This window comes from Balaenoptera borealis (assembly GCF_965194805.1).
Source record: "Balaenoptera borealis genome assembly, chromosome: 5".
Classification (NCBI taxonomy): Eukaryota; Metazoa; Chordata; class Mammalia; order Artiodactyla; family Balaenopteridae; genus Balaenoptera; species Balaenoptera borealis.
Genome location: NC_138862.1, coordinates 85,512,239 through 85,536,850, shown reverse-complemented (window position 1 = coordinate 85,536,850; position 24,612 = coordinate 85,512,239). Strand labels below are relative to the sequence as shown.

At 43.6% G+C, this 24,612-nt stretch overlaps 1 protein-coding gene across 7 annotated transcripts in view; it reads left to right on the top strand.

Annotated features, from left to right (window-relative positions):
• LOC309629761 (uncharacterized protein) overlaps positions 1–24,605 on the top strand; it is a 137,951-nt gene extending 113,346 nt beyond the window's left edge. For 4 of the 7 annotated variants that reach the window (XR_014245207.1, XR_014245208.1, XR_014245209.1 and 1 more), the window contains 2 exons: positions 15,606–15,693; positions 16,081–16,645. Coding sequence is in view for 4 of the 7 variants with exons in the window: in XM_082394268.1 (XP_082250394.1) it covers positions 15,606–15,693; positions 16,081–16,473 (481 nt within the window). In the remaining 3 variants the exon portion in view is untranslated. Of the gene's footprint in view, positions 1–15,605; positions 15,694–16,080; positions 16,646–17,431 lie in introns of those variants that run through there. The other 3 variants (XM_082394270.1, XM_082394271.1, XM_082394269.1) reach the window with 3 other exon arrangements.
• Positions 24,606–24,612: the final 7 nt, after the last annotated feature.

Below are 24,612 nucleotides of genomic sequence, written 5' to 3'. Positions count from 1 at the left end.
ACTTGGACTTTAGGAAATAATGGACTCGACTTTCTTATTTTAACTAAGAGAAGAATTCTCTTTGGGTGGGTGGGCTACTAAGACAAGGCCACGATTTTCATTGGCAGCGAGCTCTCTTTATGTATGCGGGTCTAGATGGATTTTATTTTTATATTTTGGTGCAATGGTGGTATTTCTGATTCAGTGAGCAGTGCACTCAGTTTCTCTTCAAAAGCAAATGGAACGTCCTCTCATTTCAGGACGCAAAGCTATTTGCTACTTCTGGGATTTTGGATTTGAGATGCTTGCTCTACTTTGCAAAGAAGTGTCAGGTGATTTAAAAGGTCCAAGGAGTCGCTCGTTTCATTACCCTCGTCTGCCTGCATGTACCGAATGAAATGGGCGCTATTAGTAAAGATTTCGGCGCCTTGAGCTATCGTTTGCCTCCCTACCTGGCCTTGGGTGCGGGGCGCGGCGCAGGGCTGTGAGCGCGCGGGCCTCCCACCCGCTAGCCCCAGGGAGCGCGCCGCGCCCAGCGCCCGGAGCGGATGCGCGGGCAGGAGAAAGCTGAGGCGGCCAAGCGCCCGGCGGGGGACCTGACGTCACCGCGGCCCTGGCCACAGCCCCCATGGGGCTCCCTGGGAAGGTGCTGCGGAGGGCTCGAGTTCTCTCCGCCCGAACCCTGCCCAAACGGCCCGATTTCCTTTCTCGGCCCTGGACCGTGCCGCGTTGGGCAAGTTTGCAAAGTCCCTCGCCCCTCCGGAGTCCTCTATCTCCTGTACCCCAGCTCTCTCCACGTTGACCTCGTGACGCCAAAGATGGTTCTAGGCCCCAAGCTTCCCAAATCAGAGGTTGACTGACTCACGTTCTGCCTTCCTCTTGCCTTTAATCTCAGACCCTTATTTTAAAGGGGTTATTTGTCCCTGTTTGGTGCCGAGGCTCAGCATGAGTTATCTCGCTCTTAGTCCTTCCCAATGCCAGAGGCTGCGCACTGGCATGGCTGTGGGAAGCTACAGGAGCTACGTAGGATCCCCGGAATACTGCGCCCCTCTAGGATCAGAGTAGGTAGGGGTGGGAGGATGCAGATCCTTCACTTCCCCATTTATAAAATAGGGATAATCTATAGTTACCTCGCAGAAGATGAGTACAAAGCCACTGACGCTAAATAGGATTAATTGATAGCTATTACTTTTCTTACTGTGCATTGGAATTAGGAGCTAGGGAAGGCAAAAGCTTCTCATTTTAGACTCCAGAGATCAATACAGAAATTCGGGTTCTTCCTCTCCTTTCTGGTCTTGGGCGGTGAAATTAGCCTTGTTCAGACCACCCTTCTTCCTTTTCCAGTGCCCTTCCTGGCTTAGGGTTCGCCTAGGAAGTTATCCTGCAAACTTGCCACCCCTGGGCTTCTTCCTGAAGGGAGGGATACCGACATTCTGGGCAGGAGCCGCCCCCCCTCACAGAAGGCAGAAAAATAATTACTGTATTAAAAGGAGCGGTGAATTCTTCCCGAGGGTTCTTATCGCTGGCGGCCAGGCCAGAGCGGGACTGCGCCCCCATCTCCACCTCGTGACGTCAGGGTCTGCAGGGCCTCCGGGATGAAATGATTCGTTTGAGTGTTCCAGAAAGGGCAATGCGAACACTTGCAGGGAGAGGCCAGGGGAACTGGTCTCCATCCCCAGAACCCAGCTCCAGCTTTTGAGGCTACAGAGGCTGTCGCCCCTCAGCATAACCAAACACACAAATAGCCAGAGTCTTCACTACTTACATGGTCACGCACACAACACCCATCACTGTGTCACCTTGGCACTCAATATATTTATATAAATATAAATACATATTTATATTTATATATTTACATATATAGGTAAACAACTATATAGTTATTTGATTTGCTAAGTAGAGTTTGTTGTGAGGTCTGAATGAGTTGATTTGGGTTTACATTTGTTTTGTTTTGAGACAATCAACAAATTACACTAAAAGCCTTTACCAAGTACACCGTCTCTTTATTTAGCCCTGCATAAGTTTCAGTGGTGGATGTAGAATTGGACTCCCCAAAGTTTTCCGGTTCTAATATGGAGCCATGGTTAGGACATTTGCTTCTGGCTTGCCATTGCTATGCCATTTCCACTTTCTCATTCCTTCTCCACTCCTAATGATTTGTGTAGCTTTTAATAATCTTTTTAGAATCAAGAAAGAATTGCTGAGAGAACGCCTTGGAACAGTGATTTAAACTGTAGATAAGAAAGACATTTGGTCCGTGCACTCCATGTAAAATGGATAGAATTATTTGTTGAGTGAAAGCACCTCTGCATTTCTCAAGTTTTGTTTACGAACCGATTTAATTCATTGACTGCCCTTGCAATGAGAGGGGTTCTGGAAACTAGGCCTTATGTTCTGATATTGGTTCAGACTAATGACTTACTGAGAATTAGCCAATATTTCACATGCAGTCAGTTTAGTATCAACTCACATCCAGGTCGATTTGACTATCGCACATAACTCAAATCTGGGTTATTGCATAACATTACAGTTTAATCAGTCTGAAATACTAAATGGCAAACTTGTGTTTTCCTTCTGCTCAAAGTCCTCTTCCCTTTCTTTGTTTCCCCCTTACTCCCACCTCCAAGGAAAATATCTTAAAATTAAGTTTTCCTTGTGAGAGTTTGTTTACTCCAACTTCTGTTAAACTAGGCTAACACGCTCTCATCAGCTTTCTAAACACTCTCTCATCAGCTTTGTAAAATGGTGCAAAAACGTCTTGGAGTCTAAGATGGCAAAATAAACCTGAGCATATGGGGGGAAGACATCGTTGTTAGAAAATTGATTTAAATGTTTAGCTCACACTTCAGGCTGATGCCTCCCGTACTACCCTTTCCTGCTTTGCTCACTGCCCGCCCCTGGCTCTTGGGTACCTCACTTCTATTAGCAAGCTGGTTCACCAGCATAAATAATGAATGCATTTTGAGCCGCCCTTCTGATAAGATAAATCAGGGGCTTTTCTCTTTTGCAAGTTTCTGCTTTCATTCCCATTAAAACTTCTCCATGCACCATGCTGCAGTGTCTTTCTGCAAAACTTACTCTGCCCATGTAAACTATGGAGGTATGTTTTCAGTAGGAAACATCAGGTAATCTTTTTTTTCGAGAAGCCTTACAAGTTAAGGATACAAAATATTTCATAGTTAGTTGTGTGAGCTTCCAAATTAGCTGCATATAAAGTATTTTAAGATTTTTTTGGCTGTCACTGGCTGGCAATACTCATTTTGTGTGTGTGTGTTGGTTTGAAAAGCAGGAAGAAATGTAATGAATTGAGTGCTGTCAGAGATGTCTTCTGTTTGAACAATCTGCGATGGGCTGAATGGCAGGGACTCCCTCATCCAGTGCAGGTGCAGTAGAGCTGGGGAAGGGGGGAGGGGGGCTCCCTCTGTTCAGTCAAAAAGCACCATTCTCCACAATAGACCACACACTGACAGCCAGCGTGACATCAACTCACACTTTCATACTTTTCCCCCATCCATAGTTCTGAGTTCACAAAGTGGCCATACAGTAGCCTTGGTTAGGTTCCTTTAATGAACATTTTGTGGCTCCATGACCAACATTGAAATCTGCTGAGCCCTGGGAGGAACAAATAGATTTTTAATCGCGAGTTCCAAATCAAAATGTATAGCCATAGATATTTAAAGTTAAGCTGGTCTCTCCACTCTCTCCCAATATCAATGCCCACAACAGCCCCCAGATGATCTGAACACTCTGAGTTAAAAGTTCTTCTGAGATTTACTAGGTTTCAAGGCACTGTTTTCTGATGTCTGGAGAGAGACTAAGCAGGAAAGGAGGGAAGGCACGGATTTCGTGTATTTATTTAAATTTAAAAGAACCCTAGTATTTTATTGTGCTTCGTGAGAGGATTAATCCTGCAAATGAACGAACATTAATCTTGTGGAGTGGAGTCTGTCCCCTTTTGAATTGGTTTTACTGGGAGATAGAGAAGGGGGGTAGGAAAGGCAGCAACTGTTCGAAAACTCTCGGCAAAGATGCGACCACTCTTTGCCTGCCCCACCACTGAAGGGCCGGACCTTGGGGAGATTTTACTGTACATCTGTTTAAACTCGGGCCTCGGGGCCTCAGGTTTTAAATGGAATTATTGAAGGAGGGAACGCTACTAGAGAAACTATTCTTGTCAATCCCTTCCTGCCCCCATTCCCCACCTGGTTCCTACTCTTCTCCGCCCCACCCCCTTCTGACACTTCTTAATCTGGGATCCGAGCGTTTAGTAGAAAGAGGGAGGAAAGAAGGAGGAAAGGACCTTGCGGGCCAGGAAGGTTCCCCCACCGCCGCCGCCGCGCGGGCGAGATCCACACGGCCCTGCCACTGGCTGATTTCCCTCTGTGCCCGGACTTGCTGAAGCATCGCGCCGAGGAAAATTGCTCCCTGTTCGCTTATTAAAAAACCATGTAACCATATACATTTTTCACCGCGGCAACAAAAATATCAACTTTCGAGCCCTCGGAGCAAAACCTTTATCATTCGCCTGAACATTGTTGTTCAGTGGGTGGGGGGCAGGAATAGGCAGACCTCCCAGGGCAGAAGCCACAGCTTTACCCAACTCCCGCCTCGGGCGTGGAGGCAAGGAGTCGGGAGTCCGGCGGGGCAGAGCGCAGGGCCGGAGGATTTGGTGTGCAAGGTGAATAGGGGCCAAGTTCTTTAAAACCTCACATAACACAGGAAGAGACGGGTCTTACCATCTCTGTGGCGCCCTTTGCTTGTGACTGCAACCAGTTGCCCGTAGGCTGCGATGAGTATGCCTACGGCGCCTACTAAAGTCTGGGCCTCAGACGAGAGGCGTCTCCCTCCCCTCGACACGCTGCCCTCCACTGTTTGATAGCTGCCGCGTCTTCCGGCAGGTACACACCCACAATTAATCTTTCTTATTAAAGCCTCCATTCTGCACCCAAGGGGCGACTCAAACCTATTTAGATTTCCTTGGTTGGCTGCACAAATTTAAGTGGGCAAAGAGTTATAAACCTAATAACAGAGGGCGAGAGAGAGAGAGTGATTTGAGTAGAGAAGACGCAAGATTCACTAGGCGTGTAAGGATGCTGCGGGCCATGCCCTCCCCAGGCCCCCGCCTCGGGGTGCGCTCCAGGCTCCGGGAAAGGCAGCAAACCTCCCGCGCGCACACCGCACGCAGCATCCACACGCACACCTACACCCCTACCCTTCGCTCACTGAGATTGCCTCTTCCGGATTTCTTACAAACCCCTCCCAGAAAGGCGGAATTCTCAGAGCATCCCAAACCAGGGAACTTCCAGAGAACCAGGGAAGGTTTGCACTGTTTGGGATTAATTGAGAATAATTAACACTGGAGACCGTTAATCACCACTTCGCTGCTCTCTCCCTCCTTTCGGGTCTGCGGCGACTGCCTCTCTTGCTCCGGCTGCCGGCGCGGGTGGGTTCGCTGGTGAAAGTGAAGACGTCGCGGTAGCTGTCACCCAGTTCGGCTGTACTTTTTTAAACGCTCGCATATTGTTTGATTACTAATTCGAGTTAATATGATCTTTATGGTAACATAACAGTGGATAATTGGCCTTTTTTTCTGAACAACAATGTAAATCACAATCGCTTTATTATTTAATAACGTCAAACGCTTCGTTGGATTGGCCCCGACCGAGAAGACCTTTTCTTTCTAGACAGTGTTGTGGAGGAAGAACAATGAAGATCTAATTGTGGAGATTTCATAAGTTGGCTCCCGTAAATGAACAGCTTAGATATGGAAGTTCCAGCAGATGTGGGCACTATTCGCCGTAGAAACTCTACCCCCAACCCCCAATGCATACAGCCCAAACACTCTATTGGAGGTTTTTTTGTGGTGGTGGTCCTCAGATCCTAGCAACCACCTAAATCTTCCAGTAGCAATTAGAGCTTTTATCGGGCTTGCTCTTCAGCCCTTTATATTGCCGATTTAGCATCAGGACATTGAGTCCACATACCAAATTAGCGCAACTCCTAAAGAGCCACAGCCACTAATGCGCCCCTTCGGTCACTTTGGTTGTTGGACACCGAGAGCACCGGCCTGGGGCTCTTTAAAAGTCTTATTTTGTTTTGATTTGATTTTAAAAAACGGATTCACCAACGCAGTGTCTTGGAATATACTTTTTCAGGCAGAGTTTTGCCAGGGGCACGAGCCATTATTTTGCTAATTGCTTGAAAGAGCGGACGAAACCCAAAGACCCCTCAAATGCAGATGGCAACGCTTGGAAGGAATGGGTCCCCGCTGCCCGAATGAAAGATTAGTCACATTTGCCCCCAAAGCTTCAATTCTAATGGCTCTCTGTCGCGGCTCTTGCCGTAGCAGGAGGACGGCTGTCTCTGGGGTCTTAAGACTTCGGAGTTCTTTGCAAATGGGGAATCCTCACCATTTGGAATTCGGAACAAGGAGAGAGACTCCGAGTCTACAGCAGGTTTTGTTTTTGCGTGTGCCCGCCTCTCCATTTTATTCAACTTCTACTGCCTGTCGGGAGGCAGAACAATTCGCCCCCCCACCCAGGCCCCAGCCCCGCGCCCGCCCGCCTCGCTTCTAAGATAAACAGGAGGTGCGAAATGCTTCGCCTGCACACGCGCCCTCGGGGCCCCTCTCCCCTCATCCCCCGCGCACCAACTGTGCAGCTGTCCTCGGCCCAGACCTGGGTGGAGACACCCCCCCCTTCTCTTCCCACCCGCATTTTAAAACCATCACATCGACGGTTCTAGAGTCATGTTCACATTTTTGGCCCCCTTCCAATTTCTTTCCGGTCCACTCTCCCCCTTTCTGAGAACCGAAAAAGTGACAAGGAGAAGAGTTGAGAAATTGAGAGAAGGCCATGGATTTTCAAAAGTTATCCCCCCATCCCCCCACCCCCACCCCCCGCCCTGTTAAAAGTGTATTTTACCACAAGGAGTGCATTAGGAAACTTTCCCTAACAGGACTTGGGCGCACTGTTATTCTTCTCTAGGGGCCCGCTGGCCTCCCCGCCCCCGCTGGACAATGCGCGCTTTGAGGCTCGGTGGCCTGCAGGCAGCGGGAGACGAGGGGACTGGGCGGCCTTCCTCCAAGGGGCCCGCAGCTGGGGGAGCGCCGGGCAAGGAGCAGGGCCGGGGAGGCGGGCCACGCAGGAAGAAAAACCATAAAAGCAGCCCTCCACAGAGGCCCGCTTTAAGGACGGGAGGGCAGGGCGGCTGGGGAGGGGTATGTGAGAGGTTTTGCGCTTTGTTTCTTTCTTATCCCCCTCCCCCCTCCCTGCCCCCCCCCCCCCCGCCATCCAAACATTTTATTTCGACACAGAATTTGGCAGCCTAGGTTTTCCAACCCCCTCGCCTTCACTCTTGGGTACCTGGTCTCTGGTTAATATCTCAACCCGGGTCTTTAACGCTCAAATCGACCCAAGCCTGGCCCCAGCCTTTCTCAACGCCCACTCCCCCCCCTCCCCGGCTCGGGGTGCCAAGCCACAGGAAAAGCCCCCCGGCCAGGCACTCTGGGCTACTTTCTAGTTTGGGGTCTTTTTTTTTTTTCCAAAAGAGAACACCACCACCCTCCCCTCCAAGCAGCCTTAGGGTAGGACCTCTGGAATCAGCAGAAGCCCTCGGAGGGTTACCATATTGGTGGAAGCATTTGTCTGATCTTTTAAAACTTATACCAAACCGGGCGCCAGGGCCACGTGCTGTGCCTTCGAAACGCCGCCGCGGGCCCTGGCTTTCAGAGCCGCGGAAGCCTGGCTGGCGTGGAGCGGGCGCGGAAGCCACGGGCAGGGGTTAGGGGCCCGCGCTGCGCCGCAGGTCCGGCCGCAGCGCTGAGTGAAGCGAATTATCTGGAGCGTGTTTGATCTGGGGCTGCGTAATCAGCTTCTGCTTTATTTGTTTGTTTGTAATCTCATATTTAGCAAGCTGGGACGGTGGCAGCAAGGGAGAAAGGAAGGGATGGAGGAGGGGGCTTCGCAGTAACCACACCCCTTCCTAATGAGTTAATTTCCATATTCGCGCCTCCGGCATCTAGCGCCCTCTTTTTCCCGACGCTACCGTGTTGTTGAGGCTTGCGCAGCGCAGACGCCTCCACTCTGGATTGAAATGAAAAAGCTCGCGGTGGGAGCAGAAAATTGGTCTATTGATACATTCGCTCCGAGTGTTGCTTGATCTTGGCCTCATCGGCCACCGGTTGTTCCCCCCACCCCAAATGGGGCGCACACGGATTGCCGAGGGCTCGCAGACACGCAGGCAGGCAGCAGACAGAAACTGACCTTCCTGCCTTTTCCCGTGCTCCAACTGTCCGACCCCCACGTCCCTTCCCTTTTACCCAACTCCAGATTTTTTTTCTCCCTCTCTCAAGGTGAGGACAGTAAGGGCAGGGTCGCATAGAAGGGGGGGACATAATCCCAAACGAATGAATCAAAAGTGAAAGTTTCAAAGTAGATCCCCGGTCCTGATCGAGAAAAGTAATGCTATCTTGCACTCGAGGGAGTGTGCTGGCCCGAGTGTGCGTATATAAGAGAGGGAAGGAGAGAGACTGAGGTTGTGAAATTTGTCTGTACTCTGAGTGGGTTAAAAGTCGTGGCAAAGACAGTGAAATTTCGGAAGACTCTCAGTAGAAAACTCAAGGCGGGTTTCAGGTGCTTCTAACCTGGTTTCCTATACATTTTCGTGGTGAGTGTGCTCAGGAAACAGACTTTTACAATGGACTCACTCCCCCCTGACCCCCATGACACCACCCTCCTTACTTTGCCGCGCGCGAACTAGGGTGTGGGCTCGGGCTTGAGCTCCAAAATAGCGTGGTTGTCAATTGCGAGCTGTAGCAATATCAAAGTGAACTGTCCCAAGTAACTCTTGTCTAGAAGCTGGGAAGAAGCTTAAGCAGCTCGCTTTAATGATGATTTGTAGCTCGGCAAGGGGCACGGACAGCAAACACCCCGCAGGTGTGTGCCGTAACACCACCATCCGGACTTGAATGTAGATTACTCTGGCGATCGTTTGATCGGCCCTTTGAAACCCTTTACAATTGCCTGTGACGAACGGCCAGTCTCAGTTTTACTCTGAATAATGCCTTGAGGGTAAGTCCTTCGGGCTTTTAAAGAGCGCCAGTATTTTTTTTTTTTTAAGAATAAAAAAAGAAAAACTTTCGATTTTTTAGACATTGTCAACTTTGAGTCGCTAACAAGCATCACTCAAGCTATTCAGTACTTAATGACCGTTACCTTTGCTGTCTTACATATACAGACGTACATATACATATATATATGAAAACGAAGTCATTAATCTTGTCTTCTTTAGTTCCAAACTGCCCTGCCTGTTTATAGATGTTTGTGTGGATGTTTATTATAAACCTGCATTATTATTATTAATGCCATTGTTAATCTTGTCTTAACTCCTGTATTCTCTCTGAATTGTATCTGTTTGGGCAAGTGGGAGTTTAACTTAAACATTAAGACTTTCCAAAGTAAAACTCTACTTTAACCCTCGCCAACCCCTTCGCACCAACCCCCATCACCAAAATGAAAAAGGTAGTGCTGTTCAACCTTTAATATTTACTTAGAGTGTTTACATAAGAGGAGGAAAATGAACTTTTGTCTGAAATGTGCAACAAGCGGCACTTTGATTTCATAAAATACATGTCAACAATTGCAAGAGCTTATCCAACTAGGGTAGGGGGTGGAGAGTGGGAGTGCAGTTGAATTAAAGGCCCATTCCTGCCACTTCAGACTACAAAGGGTTACACATAAATAAGTGCCACATTTGCCTATTGCAAAAGTTTCCTCGGTGCTTTCTAAGTCACAACAGGGGAGGGGGAAAGCTGTCGTTTATTATCCAGCTCTGGGCAGGAGCAGACCCCAGTACCACGAGGCTCTTAGCTTTGGCCGGCAGAAGAGGGGTAGCCTTTCAACAGCAGCCCCCTTTGTTCTCCTGATCTCTTTCCCAATTTCAAGCTTCACTTGCACATCCCAAGTTTGTGTGTTAATGACGCTATTACCATCTGGCTTGCCCTACTTTCCAAAAGATATAAATCTCCTAGCTCCATTGCCCGCATTATCATTTAAGTGTCACCATAGCCAGAAGAAAAAGATGCTTTCAAGACTCCAGATTCTCTTGCACTGACTACCCCTGGCATGACTCTTCCACTATATTTATAGACTATACGTTGGGTGCAGGAGAGCCCCTTGAGAGACCTGATTTCTCAAAAGCTGTCCCTCCAAGCCAAGGAAGACAACGCTACTGGGTGAAAGGAAGGCTTCAAATAAATTTCCCCTTAAAATATTTTTGTTTTGTTTGCAGCAGGCAGATCATATGACCCGACATAGTTTTATGTGCCTGTGCCTTCCTTTCTCCCGTTTTAGGTTCGTAAAAAGTCGTGGTGCAACTCCCAGACATCCAAGACGTGCCACTTTTCTAACACTATTTTGAGTGGGAGAATAGACTGACCTCTTTATGGGTGTGGAGGCAGGGGTGAAGGGAGGAAAAAAAAGCCCTGTGAGGCAACTTTTGAGAGCTAGGCCAACTGCATCCCTTCTCTTAAACCCTTACTTTTATAGTGCCTGCATAGATGCGTGCAGGTTGTGGGATGTGCATACCTCTAGCTATAGATCTAGATCTACCTCTTCTTTCCTAGGTAATCAGTGATTTGCGTGTTTTGAGCACAAAAGCTGAGAAACTACAACAAAAAGAGTTGGGCTGGCTTGTGAGCGGCTCCACAATGACTTCATTTATCTGGCCAGGTCTGAGTGAATAGAGCAGAGCAGTCTGCCTCTAAGTGTGTGGAGTTTAGGCTCAGGCCGCTAGCTGATTTGAACAGCTCATTTCCCTTTGAGGGCTTCTTCTGTTTGTGGCCCTAGACAGCCATATCCAGGCGCATCTCTCTGCTTGTGATGTACTCTCTCTCCTCCCCAAAGCTATCTTCACAGAGGTGAGTTCCACTAAGATCAGCCAACCCCACAGGCTGGAAGTGGAATTGGAAAGGTGAACTTCCCAGGTTCCTAGGAGAAGCTCTTAAAATCATCAGGATTTCAGCAGACCCCTGTCCCTGTCTCTTAAAAAAAAAATCTTATCAGACAGAGAAAGCGTCTTTAATAAAATACACTCGTCTTGAGGGATGAAAAAAATCACCTGTAATATATTCCTAATCCTTTGAACTGAGCACAGACGGTACCTAAAACAGTGATTAATTTATATCACACCAGTGTGGCTGTTTGCATGCAAAAGCCGCTTTTTTTTTTTCCAGTTCACTTTCCTGCTTTTTCTCCCCAAACTCAAAAAAGATCTTATTTAGAAATGTGTATCCCTATTTTTTCCTTTTGAGAATATTATCAAGTTGATATGAACAAATTGCAGAGGATATACCATTTAAGTAAGATGCACTTTTAATCACTGATCATTAAAATGGTTATGTTAAATATACTCAATTACATGCATGACTTAACTCTAACAGTACTTTCTATTCTCCCAGCTGCTCACGTATTCCTTAACGATAGTCTGCGGTAGAAACTTGATTATGCTGAATTCATACATTTCGATGGATTTCATCAGCCTAATTAATGCCTCAGTGTGGTCCAGGGGTCTGAATGAACCCTTTACCATGTTTGAGGTTAAAGGCAGTATTGGAATGTAGAAGGTTTTTCTTTCTTAGTTACTCATGAGGTACTTTGGAATTCCACTAAGCAAGGTAGGTAGCAGTTGTTAAACATAGAGCAAAACAAGGACACCCATCCTGATGGCAGATAAAATGAGGCTAATCCCTCATCCTTACTTCCACGTCAGTATTTCTGGATTTGATAGACAATCTCCAAATATTTAGTAAAGAGGAAATTACCACCTGTCCGTTGTACATTAAAACTATGCTAAAAAGGAAAAGTTGAACATAGATTTATAACTGGTGGCTAAATAAATTTCCTTTAATTCATCAAGGCTGTCCCTACTCCCCGCCCTTCTTCCTGCTCCCATAACTTTTAGACGACTTTCCCCCTCCATTTCAACTTTCACGTTTCCCAAGGAATCACTCAAGGCCAGTGTTCCTGAGAAACTCCAGTCACCCCCCGTGTGGGTAACTGCATGCAGTCTTTTCAGGTGTAAATTAACATCTGAATACATCTCAACCTTACTGACCCTTGCTACCACCATCGCCATCCGGGCCTCAGCAGAGTCTCAGCTAATCTGCACGGCCACAGTTGGCAGGGCAGACTGAGGTTGGATTTCCCAAACCCCACCCCCAACAAAAGGACCAAAAAGTGCTCGTGTTGCCTATGAGAGCAGTACTGATATTTGTCCATGTCCAATGAGACACCTGTGGAAGAATATCATTTAAGACATATTTTCTTGGTGGTCAAGGAAAGAAGTGTACAGAAAGAGAAAGAAAAGAAGAGATGGCGGCATCTTTAAGAAATGTCCCAATTTGGGCAGGTGAAACTTGAAACATTTACCTCACTTTGAATTCCCAAGGACAAACAGTTCATGCCAGGAGAACTTCCCTCCAGCAGGGGATCCACTGACTCAGATCCTAGTGGCAGCAGGGTAACATCATACCTCAACATCAATATGATTGAACAGGAAGGATTTGAGATCTATAACCAAATTACCACCTTGGAACTTTGGGCTTGTTATGCTAATGTAATGACTTCTGTAGTAAGAGTATATTTTCAGAGTTGGAAATTAGCTTTTTAGAACGCTTTGTGTAATGACAGACATTAGACAGAAGAGACAAATGTGCCAGCAATGGTGGCACAATACTCCTGGCAAGCACCCTGGACCATTTTAACAGATAAATGGAGACCCAGATAGTATGTTCATAAAATTAAGCTGAGAGTGAGTTTGGGGAACTGGGTGAAAAAACAGGTGCAGCTAGAACACTGCAGTGGTGAAGATGCTCTTGCTACACCCCCCTTTTCTCTCAGACTTAGTTGAGTAGCACCATGCATTGCTCAGTCCCTTGGGGTAGATGCCTAGGTAGAAAAAAGAGAAGTATTACATAAATAGCACTGCAAACAAACAGTTCTTCCAGCTCATGGTTTGTGTGCTCTTAAGTTTAGATTGCAGACAGTAAGGGAAATAAATATTTTCTGTGTGTCTGTGGGGGGTGGGTGGAGTTGGGGGGTGTATGAAAGAATAGAGAGAAATGAACAACTTAACAGTTTAGAGCTATGTATGCACTGGGGTTGTCTAGTACGTCTCTTGTACCCAGAGTAGCATATCTCTGCACTGTGTGATTAAGAATTCAGGCAAATCCTCAAGTTTGTGGTATTGACTTCATGTGGTTTATGTCTTAAGAATCAAGGACAAGATGGTTTTGTGCACCACATTTCTAAGTAATAATAATACTCTTCAGTGTATAGGGCTGGGATAGGATCAGTCATTTCTCGTAATTGTAAACAAGGTAAATTCACACACTGAACAAGTATCCAAGAAGAGAACTCTTTTCATCAGTTACCTGGATGTCCTTAAAGGACATCAGAGCTCAGTCAATCCCAGCCTGGTTATTGGGTGCCTAGTTCTTCCCCTCCCCGTCCCCTGCTCCACCCCTGTCCCCACCCACCCAGGACAGTTACTTTGGACATAAGTGACTTGGTTCCTGGATGGGTTTTCACCCCTTCTGTATGACACAGGTTCCAAATGTCAACTTGCAGCTATGGAGAAGCCTGTGAACTATGATAATGGATAAACTCTACTGTGTTAACGGTCCCGTTTGGGGCTAGTGCAAGGTTGCCAAGACAAAGTCTGAATGACTTGGGGGTTTCTGAGAACTTGTAAAATGAGGCCAATTTGAAATGCTGGCACCGAATGCTGAGCTTTTTATAATAGCCCACGTTGTCCCATTTTCTTCTAGAGTTGAATAGGAGTAAAATACCTGGCTTGATGCAGTGGTTCTCTGATGACAAATGAACTAATTAGAGGTGGCGTTTCTTAGTTCATCCCAAAGATCTTAGCCGTGGTTGATGTGGGAAATGCAGGCTCCGATAGCTTTAGTTTTAGAAAGGACAAGTTTTACGCCTTCATGCCTTGAAATTATAAACAGAATTTGTCTCACCTAGCTTGCTACTGTCTGATCCCCTGTAGCACTTTTCTTTGTATAGGTGGGTCCAAGTAGGCTAAGGGTAACTGTACTATTTAATACATCAGTTCACTGGCAGAGCAAATCTATGAATGAGATTACCTTTCTCTTTTGGTGCGTAAAGGATTCATAGTATGCCAAGGTCATGAGGCTTCTTGGCAAGGGTCTTGTGAGATAAATTAACCTTTTAATCACATAATCTAATCTATCAAGTGGGGTAGATTCCACAGTAGGTCCACCCAGTACTACTTTTTTTTTTTTAATGCCAGTGGTCAAAGAAGTCAGTGAGTTAAAAGTACTACATCGAAGATAAAAGGGGAGAAAATACAGATAAGGAAGGATTACATCTTCTTCATGCTCTCACATGATATGGCAGCATGTACGCGGCAGACTGTAGAGAGAAGGCCAAAATGCAACTAGAGACAATGACATTGAGGCAGAGAAAGAGCTTGCTGGAGATTATGGGTTCCTGCTACTTATGATCAGATGCCATTCAGTTACTTTTGAGCTGAAGGATTTATATACTGCAGAAATCCTGATCACATTGATGGAAATGATGTAGGACTTCAAAGGATGGGTGTTGAAGTTGTTGAACATTTAGTTTCAGATTTCAACTCCAAAATCCAAAGCTGAATTGCTCATTGGTACAGGGAGGGAAATGCCTAATTTGAAATTGTCGTAAGCTGTATGAGAACAGACAGACTTAGATGAGGTTAGAAAAAGCTTTGAATCCCAGATCCCAATACTCTTATACTACTTGATTATAGAAGAAAAAAGGAGCACCTGGTCTCCAACAAGGAGAGAAGCCTATCTGAAATATCTCAGCAGGTCCATCCTTAGCGGATCATAGAGACCACTGACATTTAAGCTGTCTGGGTAGTTCTGGTCTCGTGTCATCCAAACAGCACATTTTTCAAACTCAGAAATGCCAGATCGTGTTATTTCTGTGGCAAGGGGTTGCTTAGGATCTGTGACAGCTGAGTTTTTCCTATTGATTATGTGACAATGCAGTTCATTTATAGAGTTCAGGGAAATGAAAAAAGCTTCCAGTTTAACAAGAAGACCCTTAATTCAAATGCTGTCTTGTATTTAAATGCAGAAATCAAAATTCAAGTTGGAGAAAGTGGAAGAGTGAATTTAACTGTGAACTCAAACTTTTATAGCTAAATCAACCTCCGAGGAGGGCTGTGACTGATAGTTGAATCTGAAGCCATATGATTAGGTGAGTGGTTTGTAAATAAACCACGGAAGAAATCATATCTTACACAGAGAATTCATATTTAGATCAATGTATGTGTTTCAAGTTGCTCCTAAATATAAAACACATAGTGAATCCGAAACGTAAAAAACAAATCAAAGGGCACTCTGGTGAATCTGGTGTGTGTGGGGACCGGGGACGGGGGGAGTTGTTGATAGAGGCACTAACATGCAAACACTTTGAAAGATCTTTTTCAGATTTATCTTAAATTCTAAAATGATTTAGTATGCACACACTCTTCCAATGCATCCACAGGTGAAAATATCATTATTATTTCTCTTGAGCCTTAATTCCTAATGATTTTCTCTGTCGCAGGATACAGACAGGCTTGCAGAAGTTAACTAGACGTCCGACACACGCCAAAGTCTTGCGGGCCCAGGATTTCAAACAAAAGAAAACTCGGGTAACGTTGACTTTAAATCAAGGGCGCTTGAGACCGTAGACACGCGCACCCAGCGGGTTAATTGGAGGAGAGGGAAGAGAGAAGCTCCTCCTGCAGTCTGTACGAGTCACGGGAAGAAAGAGAGCCAGAGCTGGAGCAGGCGGGTGGGAGCCCAGCGGGCCTGCAATGCGCGCGGTCGCTGGTTCGGGGGGCGGTGTGGCGCCAGGCGGGGGCGGGGCGCAACCTGGGAACCGCGGACCCGACTGCGGCCCGCGCCTTGCCCACCAATTCGTGCATGTGCTTCTTTATTGCCTGCAAGCCGTCCTGAACGTTGAAGGCGCGATTATCGACAATTTGTCAGCCCGAATTTGTCGCTAGCAATAACTTTTGGTGGCGTTTCACTCTCAGGCACTTGAGCTTTCGGATGAGGAAACTGGTGGTGGGCGAGCACTGTCCTGTGTTCCGCTTCTCATTTCCACGTGGCCCAGGCAGGCAGAAGAAGGAGAAGGAACGTTAATCCGACTGCAGCCACTCCAGCACACAAGCCATGGGTATCCAGGGGAGAAAACTGGTTTCATGTCCTACAAAACTCTCCCCTTCTCCCGAGGTCCTTCACAAAAGGGTCCCTCATCTCCATCTCCCACCCCCCACCCCCCACCAAATGTGTGTTCTTGGGCCCACAAGTCATTTCGGCAACCTGGGACTAAGTTATGGTTTTTTTGTTTGTTTTGCTTGCCTTTTCCTTTGCGTTTGTGGGTATGGATGTCTCTCAAACACCCAGAACCAAGGCCCTCACTCTAAACTTGAACCCTTCACCTTTGTGTCCCTCTTCTTCCCTTCTTCTGGGGCTGGTGGGTGCGGTGGCCAAGAGGCGGCCTTTCCTGAGGACAGAGCAGCTGGGGCAGCTGCGATAGAGCAGCTGCTGTGTCTCGCCCCTCTTTTCTCAATCATTAAAATTCAATTTCAAAATTTCTGTCTTGAACAATTTCCTAAGGAGCCTATGAAGGATGCCAAAAGAGTGGGCCCCTTTTCAAGTGGTCGTGTCTCAGCAGAAGGCAGGCACTGGCCAAGTTGCCCTAGGCTGTGCCCTTCTGGAGCAGAGCAGTGGACAGTGTCTAAAACAGAGTGCTGTGCCCACCTGGACTGAGGGAACAGGTCCTGGCAAAGTCTTAAGGCAGGTCAAGAAGCTGGGGAGGGCTTCCCTGGTGGCGCAGTGGTTGAGAATCTGCCTGCCAATGCAGGGGACACGGGTTCGAGCCCTGGTCTGGGAGGATCCCACATGCCACGGAGCAACTGGGCCCGTGAGCCACAATTGCTGAGCCTGCGCGTCTGGAGCCTGTGCTCCGCAACAAGAGAGGCCGCGATGGTGAGAGGCCCGCGCACGGCGATGAAGAGTGGTCCCCACTTGCCACAACTAGAGAAAGCCCTCGTACAGAAACGAAGACCCAACACAGTCATAAATAAATAAATAAAAGAACGTGAATTTCTTAAAAAAAAAAAAAAAAAAAAAAAGCTGGGGAAGGCAGCCGGCGCTTCCGTCATCCACATTGTCCCTGGAGCACAGCCTGGTTGGTCCTGGGGGTGGAGCTCAGAACCAAGTGGGAAGTTCTCACTCTCTAATCTCACAATTCCTCACTTAATTTCTTCACCGGCCTCTCATCCTTGATTCCAAAAAAAAAAAAATAATAATGTTTGTATATCTGAAAGTTCCCTTCTGCTAAGGAGTTTCCCTTAACAGCTCTTTCTCCTTTGGGTGAAGTCTGCTTCTGGGAAAAGGGAAGAGGAGTAAAGTGTTTTGAGAAACAAAATGATAGATGCACACACATAATGTGGGGTAAGTAGCCAAACTTCATCAGGAGCCTCGAGTAGCCAAGCAAACATTCTTCTGACCCAACCTCAGAGTTGTTTTTCACTCCCTGCTCCAAAACATTAACGTGTAATTAGTACCCAAAATGCCTCCCTTAACTAACACTCATTGGAACCTATGGAAAGGATATAACATTTCTTTGAAATTCTAGATGGGAGTTAAGGACTACCTGACTCCTATTGCCTTCACCTCTTAATCATACATGACTGTCTTCCTAATTTACCAGCCTCCTTCCCTATAAAAACCCCTCAGCATACCTCGTACTTTTTCTCCTCCCCTTAAATTCTTACCCCTTACTCTTTTTCCCTCTGGGGCCCTGAGCCAGATTCTCAGAATTAAATCTTGATCTCCCAAATGCCATAACAAGTTAGAAGGGGAGTTTGGGGATTGCAATGAAAATACATGATATAGAAAGTAAATTTTATAGTTGAATGCAGTTGACAAGTGGCAGTTTGGGGTATCAGCAATGAATTCCCCATTTTTCTACAGGCCTCTTTTTACTTCATTTTTAGAATCCACTGATCCTAATAGAAACATGTTAAAACTGAACTAAATTAGAGAAATATTAAAGAAAGACCAGATGAAGCCCTTTCTGGACCGGCAGCCATCAAGTCTTACATAGCTCATGGTTATTTGGATGGACTTTCATACCACTGGAAGCTTAGACTAACACCAAAAGCCCTGCTTCTCAGTATTTAATTATCAACCTGGCAGAGTGGAGACTCTGTACCAATTAAAAGAAAATCAATCAGTGCCTGTTAGCCATAACAAATCAATAAAAACAATTAGCTGGAGAAATAATATTAACAACATACCCTTGTTACCAAAGTTCCTGAGAATTTTGAAGCTTCCTACAGCACATATTATCATATTGTTTCACTACCTGATTTTGTGGAATTTCTGCTTGTGTGGTACCTAAAGTTGTTTCCTGGAAGTGTAACTTGAATGAGTTTTACAATCATTTTATACCATAGTTCCAGAATAGCTCTGTCTTCAAGGCTCTGAATAGGTCTACTGGTATGGGCTTTTAATATCCCTTCTGCCAGTGAGGAGGCCACACATTGTAGTGGAGAACCCACTAGGCTAGAAGTGGTGAGCAAGATCTAAGTTCCAGTTGAGGCATGTAACTAATAATGTGTAAGGAAGGAAGTTTACGTTCCTGGCTTCAGATTTTGCATACGTAAAGGAAAGAGATAGGGCCAGATAATCTCTTAAATCCCTCCCAGTCCCTGAATTCTGTAGTTCTATAACAAATTGGTGAATTTTCAATATAAGAGAAGACCCAGGTCTATGGATCTTCTAGATATCTATTTCATTGTCCTTTTAGTAGAAATTTATGCAGAAAACTGACAAATGATTTTCGGTCTTTTCCTGGGAGAGATCCTAACTTTGACTTGAGGAAACCAAGCTAAGAGACTTGGCACTCTTTTCTTACATACAAATGAACCAGTGTCTTATGCTTCAACTTCTTTTCCTTTTCAGATCCAACTTAGAAATAATGTTTCGCTCAAGATAAGGTTTGTGGTTTAGGAGATTCTGGTCTGGCTTGCCTCACTTTAAGACTTCTATCATCTCTTTTCAAAACCTGAGGAGGACCTCATTTCCTGTTTGATAGTTCTTCATGCTTTGCCAGCCTCCGGGTCTCTAAGGAAGCTTGCCAAGAGCTCCCGTCTGGGAAGGACAGTCTGAGTTCATCATAGAGAATGAGCTGGCACCACAGTTGTAGTGACTCACCAACCCCATTGCCCCCTTTGCAATGGCAAGAACCACACTATATAATTGAAAGACCTGTGTTTTAGCAAAGTGCAATTGGATCACATGGCAAAATCATCTCAAAATATATCTCCAGCCTTTCCTTTCACTGGATGTTTTAACACAAGACAAGAAAGGAAATTATATTCTGAATTATATTTTGGGTTTTTTTTTTTTTGAAATTAAGATTAATTAACAGATACTTGGTTTTATGTCCATTCTGTTCTAGGAATTTAGTGGTGATTACAAAGCAATGAAAATAGGTCACAGCAAAATGAACATTCAAGATTAGTTTAAAACATTCCTCTGAAATTTCAGTATTCATTTTTGGAGTGTCAGTTACTACATTTCTGTAATTCATCATTTTTTCTTTCTTGGCTTAGAGTCAAGATGAGAAATGATATTTAGACCAAAGACATTGTTTTGTTACATACCCACTGCTTTTTAAAATGCAAACCCACTCTCCCCTCACCAATGCTTAATCATATGTTCACACACAGACACACCCACACATGCAGAGTTGCTGGAGAAAGTCCTTTCAAGACTTCCAGGACCTGGGTCATGTAAGAGGCAGATGAGAAAATTAAAGGAGGGCCAGAGCAGTAGCAACACTGAGTCAATTATTTCACTTTACAAAAAGTCATTATACAGTACACAGGCATTTTTTTTAAAGCAAGTATTATTATAATTAAATAATATCATACTTCTAAATTATTATGATTCTCATCTAATTTCAAGTCACATATAGGAGCCATTTAAAAGTATTTTGCATTACAATCTGTCACCAAAAATCAACTAGTAGAGTTTTATAATGTGCATAGGTTTACCCCATGGGGAATTAAATTTTAATTCATGAGTCTTTCCATTGTTGTGGAACTTTAGGACAAGATAGCATTTGGTATTAACATAGAAGAATATTCTATGGCTTTTTTTTTCACTTTAAATTGCTCTAAAAGAAAGTGCACCTTGATTTTTTTCCTCCTAGTGTTCTTTTGTTATATCAGAGTATTTTCACGACATTGTTTTTAATGTAAACATTATTTTATTAAGTCATTTGGTAAAAAAATTTTAAAACTTTATAATAATGGCCCCTTGTTTTTCTCCTAATTTTATTATTTCAAGTCAAGCAAAAATGGACACTTTTCTCTCAGGAAAAAAAGTATCGAGTATGTTTTTAACACAAAAATGATTATTTAGTTACAGTATTTTTCCCCTACTAAATTAGCATTTATGGTGGATCTTATTTCAAAGCTGATTATTCTCAAAGAAAAGCAGAGAGATATCAGAATTTCCAAGTAAATTAGGTTGTTTAAAAAGTATTTTAATACATTATTCAAATTGTTGTCAGCTATTGGTTTAAAAAAAAAAAGCAGTATCTGTTCCAAATGTGAAATTTGGTTTTTGAAAGACCTTACAAATTCCAATTTCTTTAGGACAGCAGAGGAGATTAAAGTCATAGACAATTTAGAGCTCCTTCAGTTTTTTCCTTTTTTTTTTTTTTTTTTTAACTTTAACTGTGATAGGCATCTCTGCAAGGTAGGTTTTAACATATTTTTTTCCTAATTTTTTTTTTCCTCCTTTCAGTAAGAAGGATAAGCTTTTAGAGTACCCAGTCACCGTGGTAACTGCCAAAAAAATTCTCCTGAAGTTTGAAGAGGTCAGCTAGCAGGGTCAACAACTCTGGCCTCTCTCTGAGCTCGGTCTAGCATGCCCCAGCCTGCAGTTGGAGTGTCAGGCCAGATCTGACCCTGGGAGGTGGACTATTCCGGCTCTGATATAAATTTTTTGAGTCAGTTCATGGCCTGGACTCTCCAGGTGGCCTCCAAAATCGATTTTGACCCCCTGACCCTGTCTCATGGAGGCATAGCATCCACCCTAAGTAAGGATTTAGCCAGGAGTGACAGCTTTCCACTGAGTGTTATTGGGGACAGTATAAACAGTTTGGAAAGCAAGTAAGGAGGTGTGAGTGCTAGAAATCATTAAAAGCACATTAAGAAACAATTAAAATTTTTTCTTTGCTTAAAAAAAGTTTAAAATGTATATTTCTTATATAATTCCTATGTGATTTGTAAGATTTTTTAAATCAAAGAAGAGTTTTGAATATAAATACTCAAGGAACCACACATCTTCATCCTTTTATATACTGTGTTACAAATATGCAAATAAGATAGCCTGACTTGCAACAAAATAGGTACAGCAGGGATGTAACACGTAGGGAAAAGGGAAGCTAGTTGTTAAAATACATTAATAGATAAAGAATTTCAAGTATTTTATTTTTTCAAGTATTTTAAATATTACATTTCATGTGCTTGTGTCTTGAACTGTTTAAAATGTGAAAATATGGAACCTTAAAAAGAAACAACCACCACCTGAATGAAGATAAACTTGCGCTTCACTTTAAGTGCCTTGCTACTTTGTAAAACAAATAGCCAATACATTCATTTGGATACAAATGAGATAAAAATTATCAGTAGGCTAAGTCAGATCTTATAGAGCTAAAGAGGAGAAAACAATAAATTAATAGTGCCTCTGAATTAACTTTAAGTGTTTTCAGTAGTTTAAGATATCAGAAGCTTAGAAAATAATGTGTGTAAATCATCAGTGATTCTTTTTCCTTCTTCTTCTTTTTTTTTTCTTTTCCCCAGGATGCCACCCTGAAAGTTTTATTTTCTCCAGGAAAGTAGAATTCTCTTTGAGAGTTCTAGCCTGTGAACTCAGTATGTAAATGTGGTCCTCAAGCAAGACAGAACTGCAAATAGGGAAGATTTTGAATGTTTCTCTTTCTTAAAATCCTTCACAATATTCCTTCTTCCAGTGGTACTTTGCTCAAAGTTTCCCCCATTTCCCAGCTCTGTTGAAATGGCTCTAAAGCAACCCTGCAGTAGCTAAACTGATTGTACTGTGAAGTTGTTGAGATGGCATTTCATCGAATCCTTTGTAAAAATTAGATTTTAAGTAGGGGTGAATGTCTTTTCGGGGAGAGGGGACAAGGGAGAGTGGAAGAAGAGGGGGAGGGAACTGAGCAGTTTATACACATATATACTCTTTGTGTTTGAAGGCCTCTGTGTCTTGGCTTCTCACTATGTTAAATCCCTATTATAAAACTTATCTTCACAAAGCCTATTATAGTATTCTGAGAACAAATTGGACCATGAATAACTTAGTTGGAAGTGCAGATTATTTTCTACTCAGGGAAAGTTAGAGATGACAACAGCTTAGCTAAAAGAATAGTGATTAATCTTAAATAGATGGATTTCAAAGTTTCACTCTTGATGAAGAATACCTTTTATATTTCCCCTCTTCAGACTCATGTTTCCACTTTCTTTGTATTAAGAATTGTCCTAGTGATTACATTGTCCACCTAATACAGCATGGCTCTAACTGTAGATCCTTTTCTTACAGGTTGTTAATCTGTCTGAGAGGTGACCAGAAAGACACTCTACTTCCTATTGGTTAAATATATGTTTTCAAACTGGTACCCGTGCTTAGACATCAAACTCACTGTTAGGAATGATATGTTGCATAAATCATAATTTCTCAACTAGACAAAATTATTACTTCAAAACATCTTAAATTTGTTTAATGCCCTATAGCTTACAAAGCACTTCTCAATTCATAATTTTGTTTGATCCTTAGAATAATGTTATGAAATAAATATCATTAATCCCATTTTACCAAGGAAGAAGCTGAGTCATTGGCACACTGAGATCCAGCTGATAGATGGAAGAACTGGGATACTAACTCAGATTCTATAGCTTCTGTTTCAAGTGATTAAACTATAGCAATAGGCTTTTTAATTTTTTATGTGTTCTATATCCCTGAAAATCAAGATTTTGTATTAAAGAGCAAAGTTTTTGTATTTCACAAAAAAGTTAAAAGACACTATTTAAAAAATTCTATTCATTTAGAAGTGAATTGTGCTAATTATTGTTTTCTTTTGTTTGTGTGTGTCTATCTGTCTATCTATCTATCAATCAATGGTCTTTCAGAGTTAATCTCTAAAAGTCAAACATGGGCAGCCCTATATAAATTAAATAACTACCTGGAATTTTTTAAAAGTACATGAAAACCATGAATAATACTATAGGTGAGGTTTCCCTTCTAGTGGTTTTTGTTTTTGTTTTTGTTTTGTTTTTTTAGCTCTATTGAGTTATAAATGACAAATAAAATTGTAAGATATTTAAAATGTACATGATGATGATTTGATACAGGCGTACATTGTGAAAGGATTCCTCCCATCTAGTTAACACATGCATCACCTATGTATTTATCTTTTTTTAAATTAATTTATTTATTTTTAATTTTTTTTAGCTGTGTTGGGTCTTCGTTTCTGTGTGAGGGCTTTCTCTAGTTGTGGCAAGCGGGGGCCACTCTTCATCGCAGTGCGTGGGCCTCTCACTATCGCGGCCTCTCTTGTTGCGGAGCACAGGCTCCAGACGCGCAGGCTCAGTAGTTGTGGCTCACGGGGTTGGTTGCTCTGCGGCATGTGGGATCTTCCCAGACCAGGGCTCGAACCCGTGTCCCCTGCATTGGCAGGCAGATTCTCAACCAATGCGCGACCACGGAAGCCCCCTTTTTTTTTTTTTTGAGGAAAACATTTAAGTTCTACTCTCTTAACAAACTTCAATTATTCAATAGTCTTATCAACTATAGTCACCATGTTATACATTAAATTTTCAGACCTTTTTCATCTTATAGCTGAAAGTTTGTACCCTTTTATCGACCTCTCTCTAATTCCCTCACTCCCCAGCTCTACCTTCTAGTGTTGATAGACTGGTATCTTTTGATATCTTAGCAAGTCTGGATAAACAAAGTTGTGAAGGGCTACTTTTTGTTTCTCTTGGATTTTTACTTGCCATGTTTAAGAAAAGTTTACAAACTACTCTAGGAATGATAAATAAAAGGTTTAGTTAACCTGATATTGATGTAACCTATCTAAACATACAGGAATCAAGAAATACAAAAAGATTACACCATGTGATTCTAATTTGGTTTTTTATTATATTGTCTTAATTATGTAATGTAGGTGTGTGGATGTTAATATGGAAAATTTTTTTTATTTCTTAAATTGTATATACCTAACTTGGTCATTTTATATATACTTAAATCAAAGCTTTTGCCCCTGAATATTGCTAGCAGCCAGACAAATCCTGTCAAACTTTTTAGGATTAGAAAAAAATGAAGTAGTGTCCAGAAAAGGAAAAGCAACAGTTCTGGTTGAGTGTTGCATATTGTGTATCAATAATGACATACCTATATTGTAACCTTTTTTGTGCCAAGGTTTTTCAATTAAAACATGACATTAGACTGAGAATTGTTTA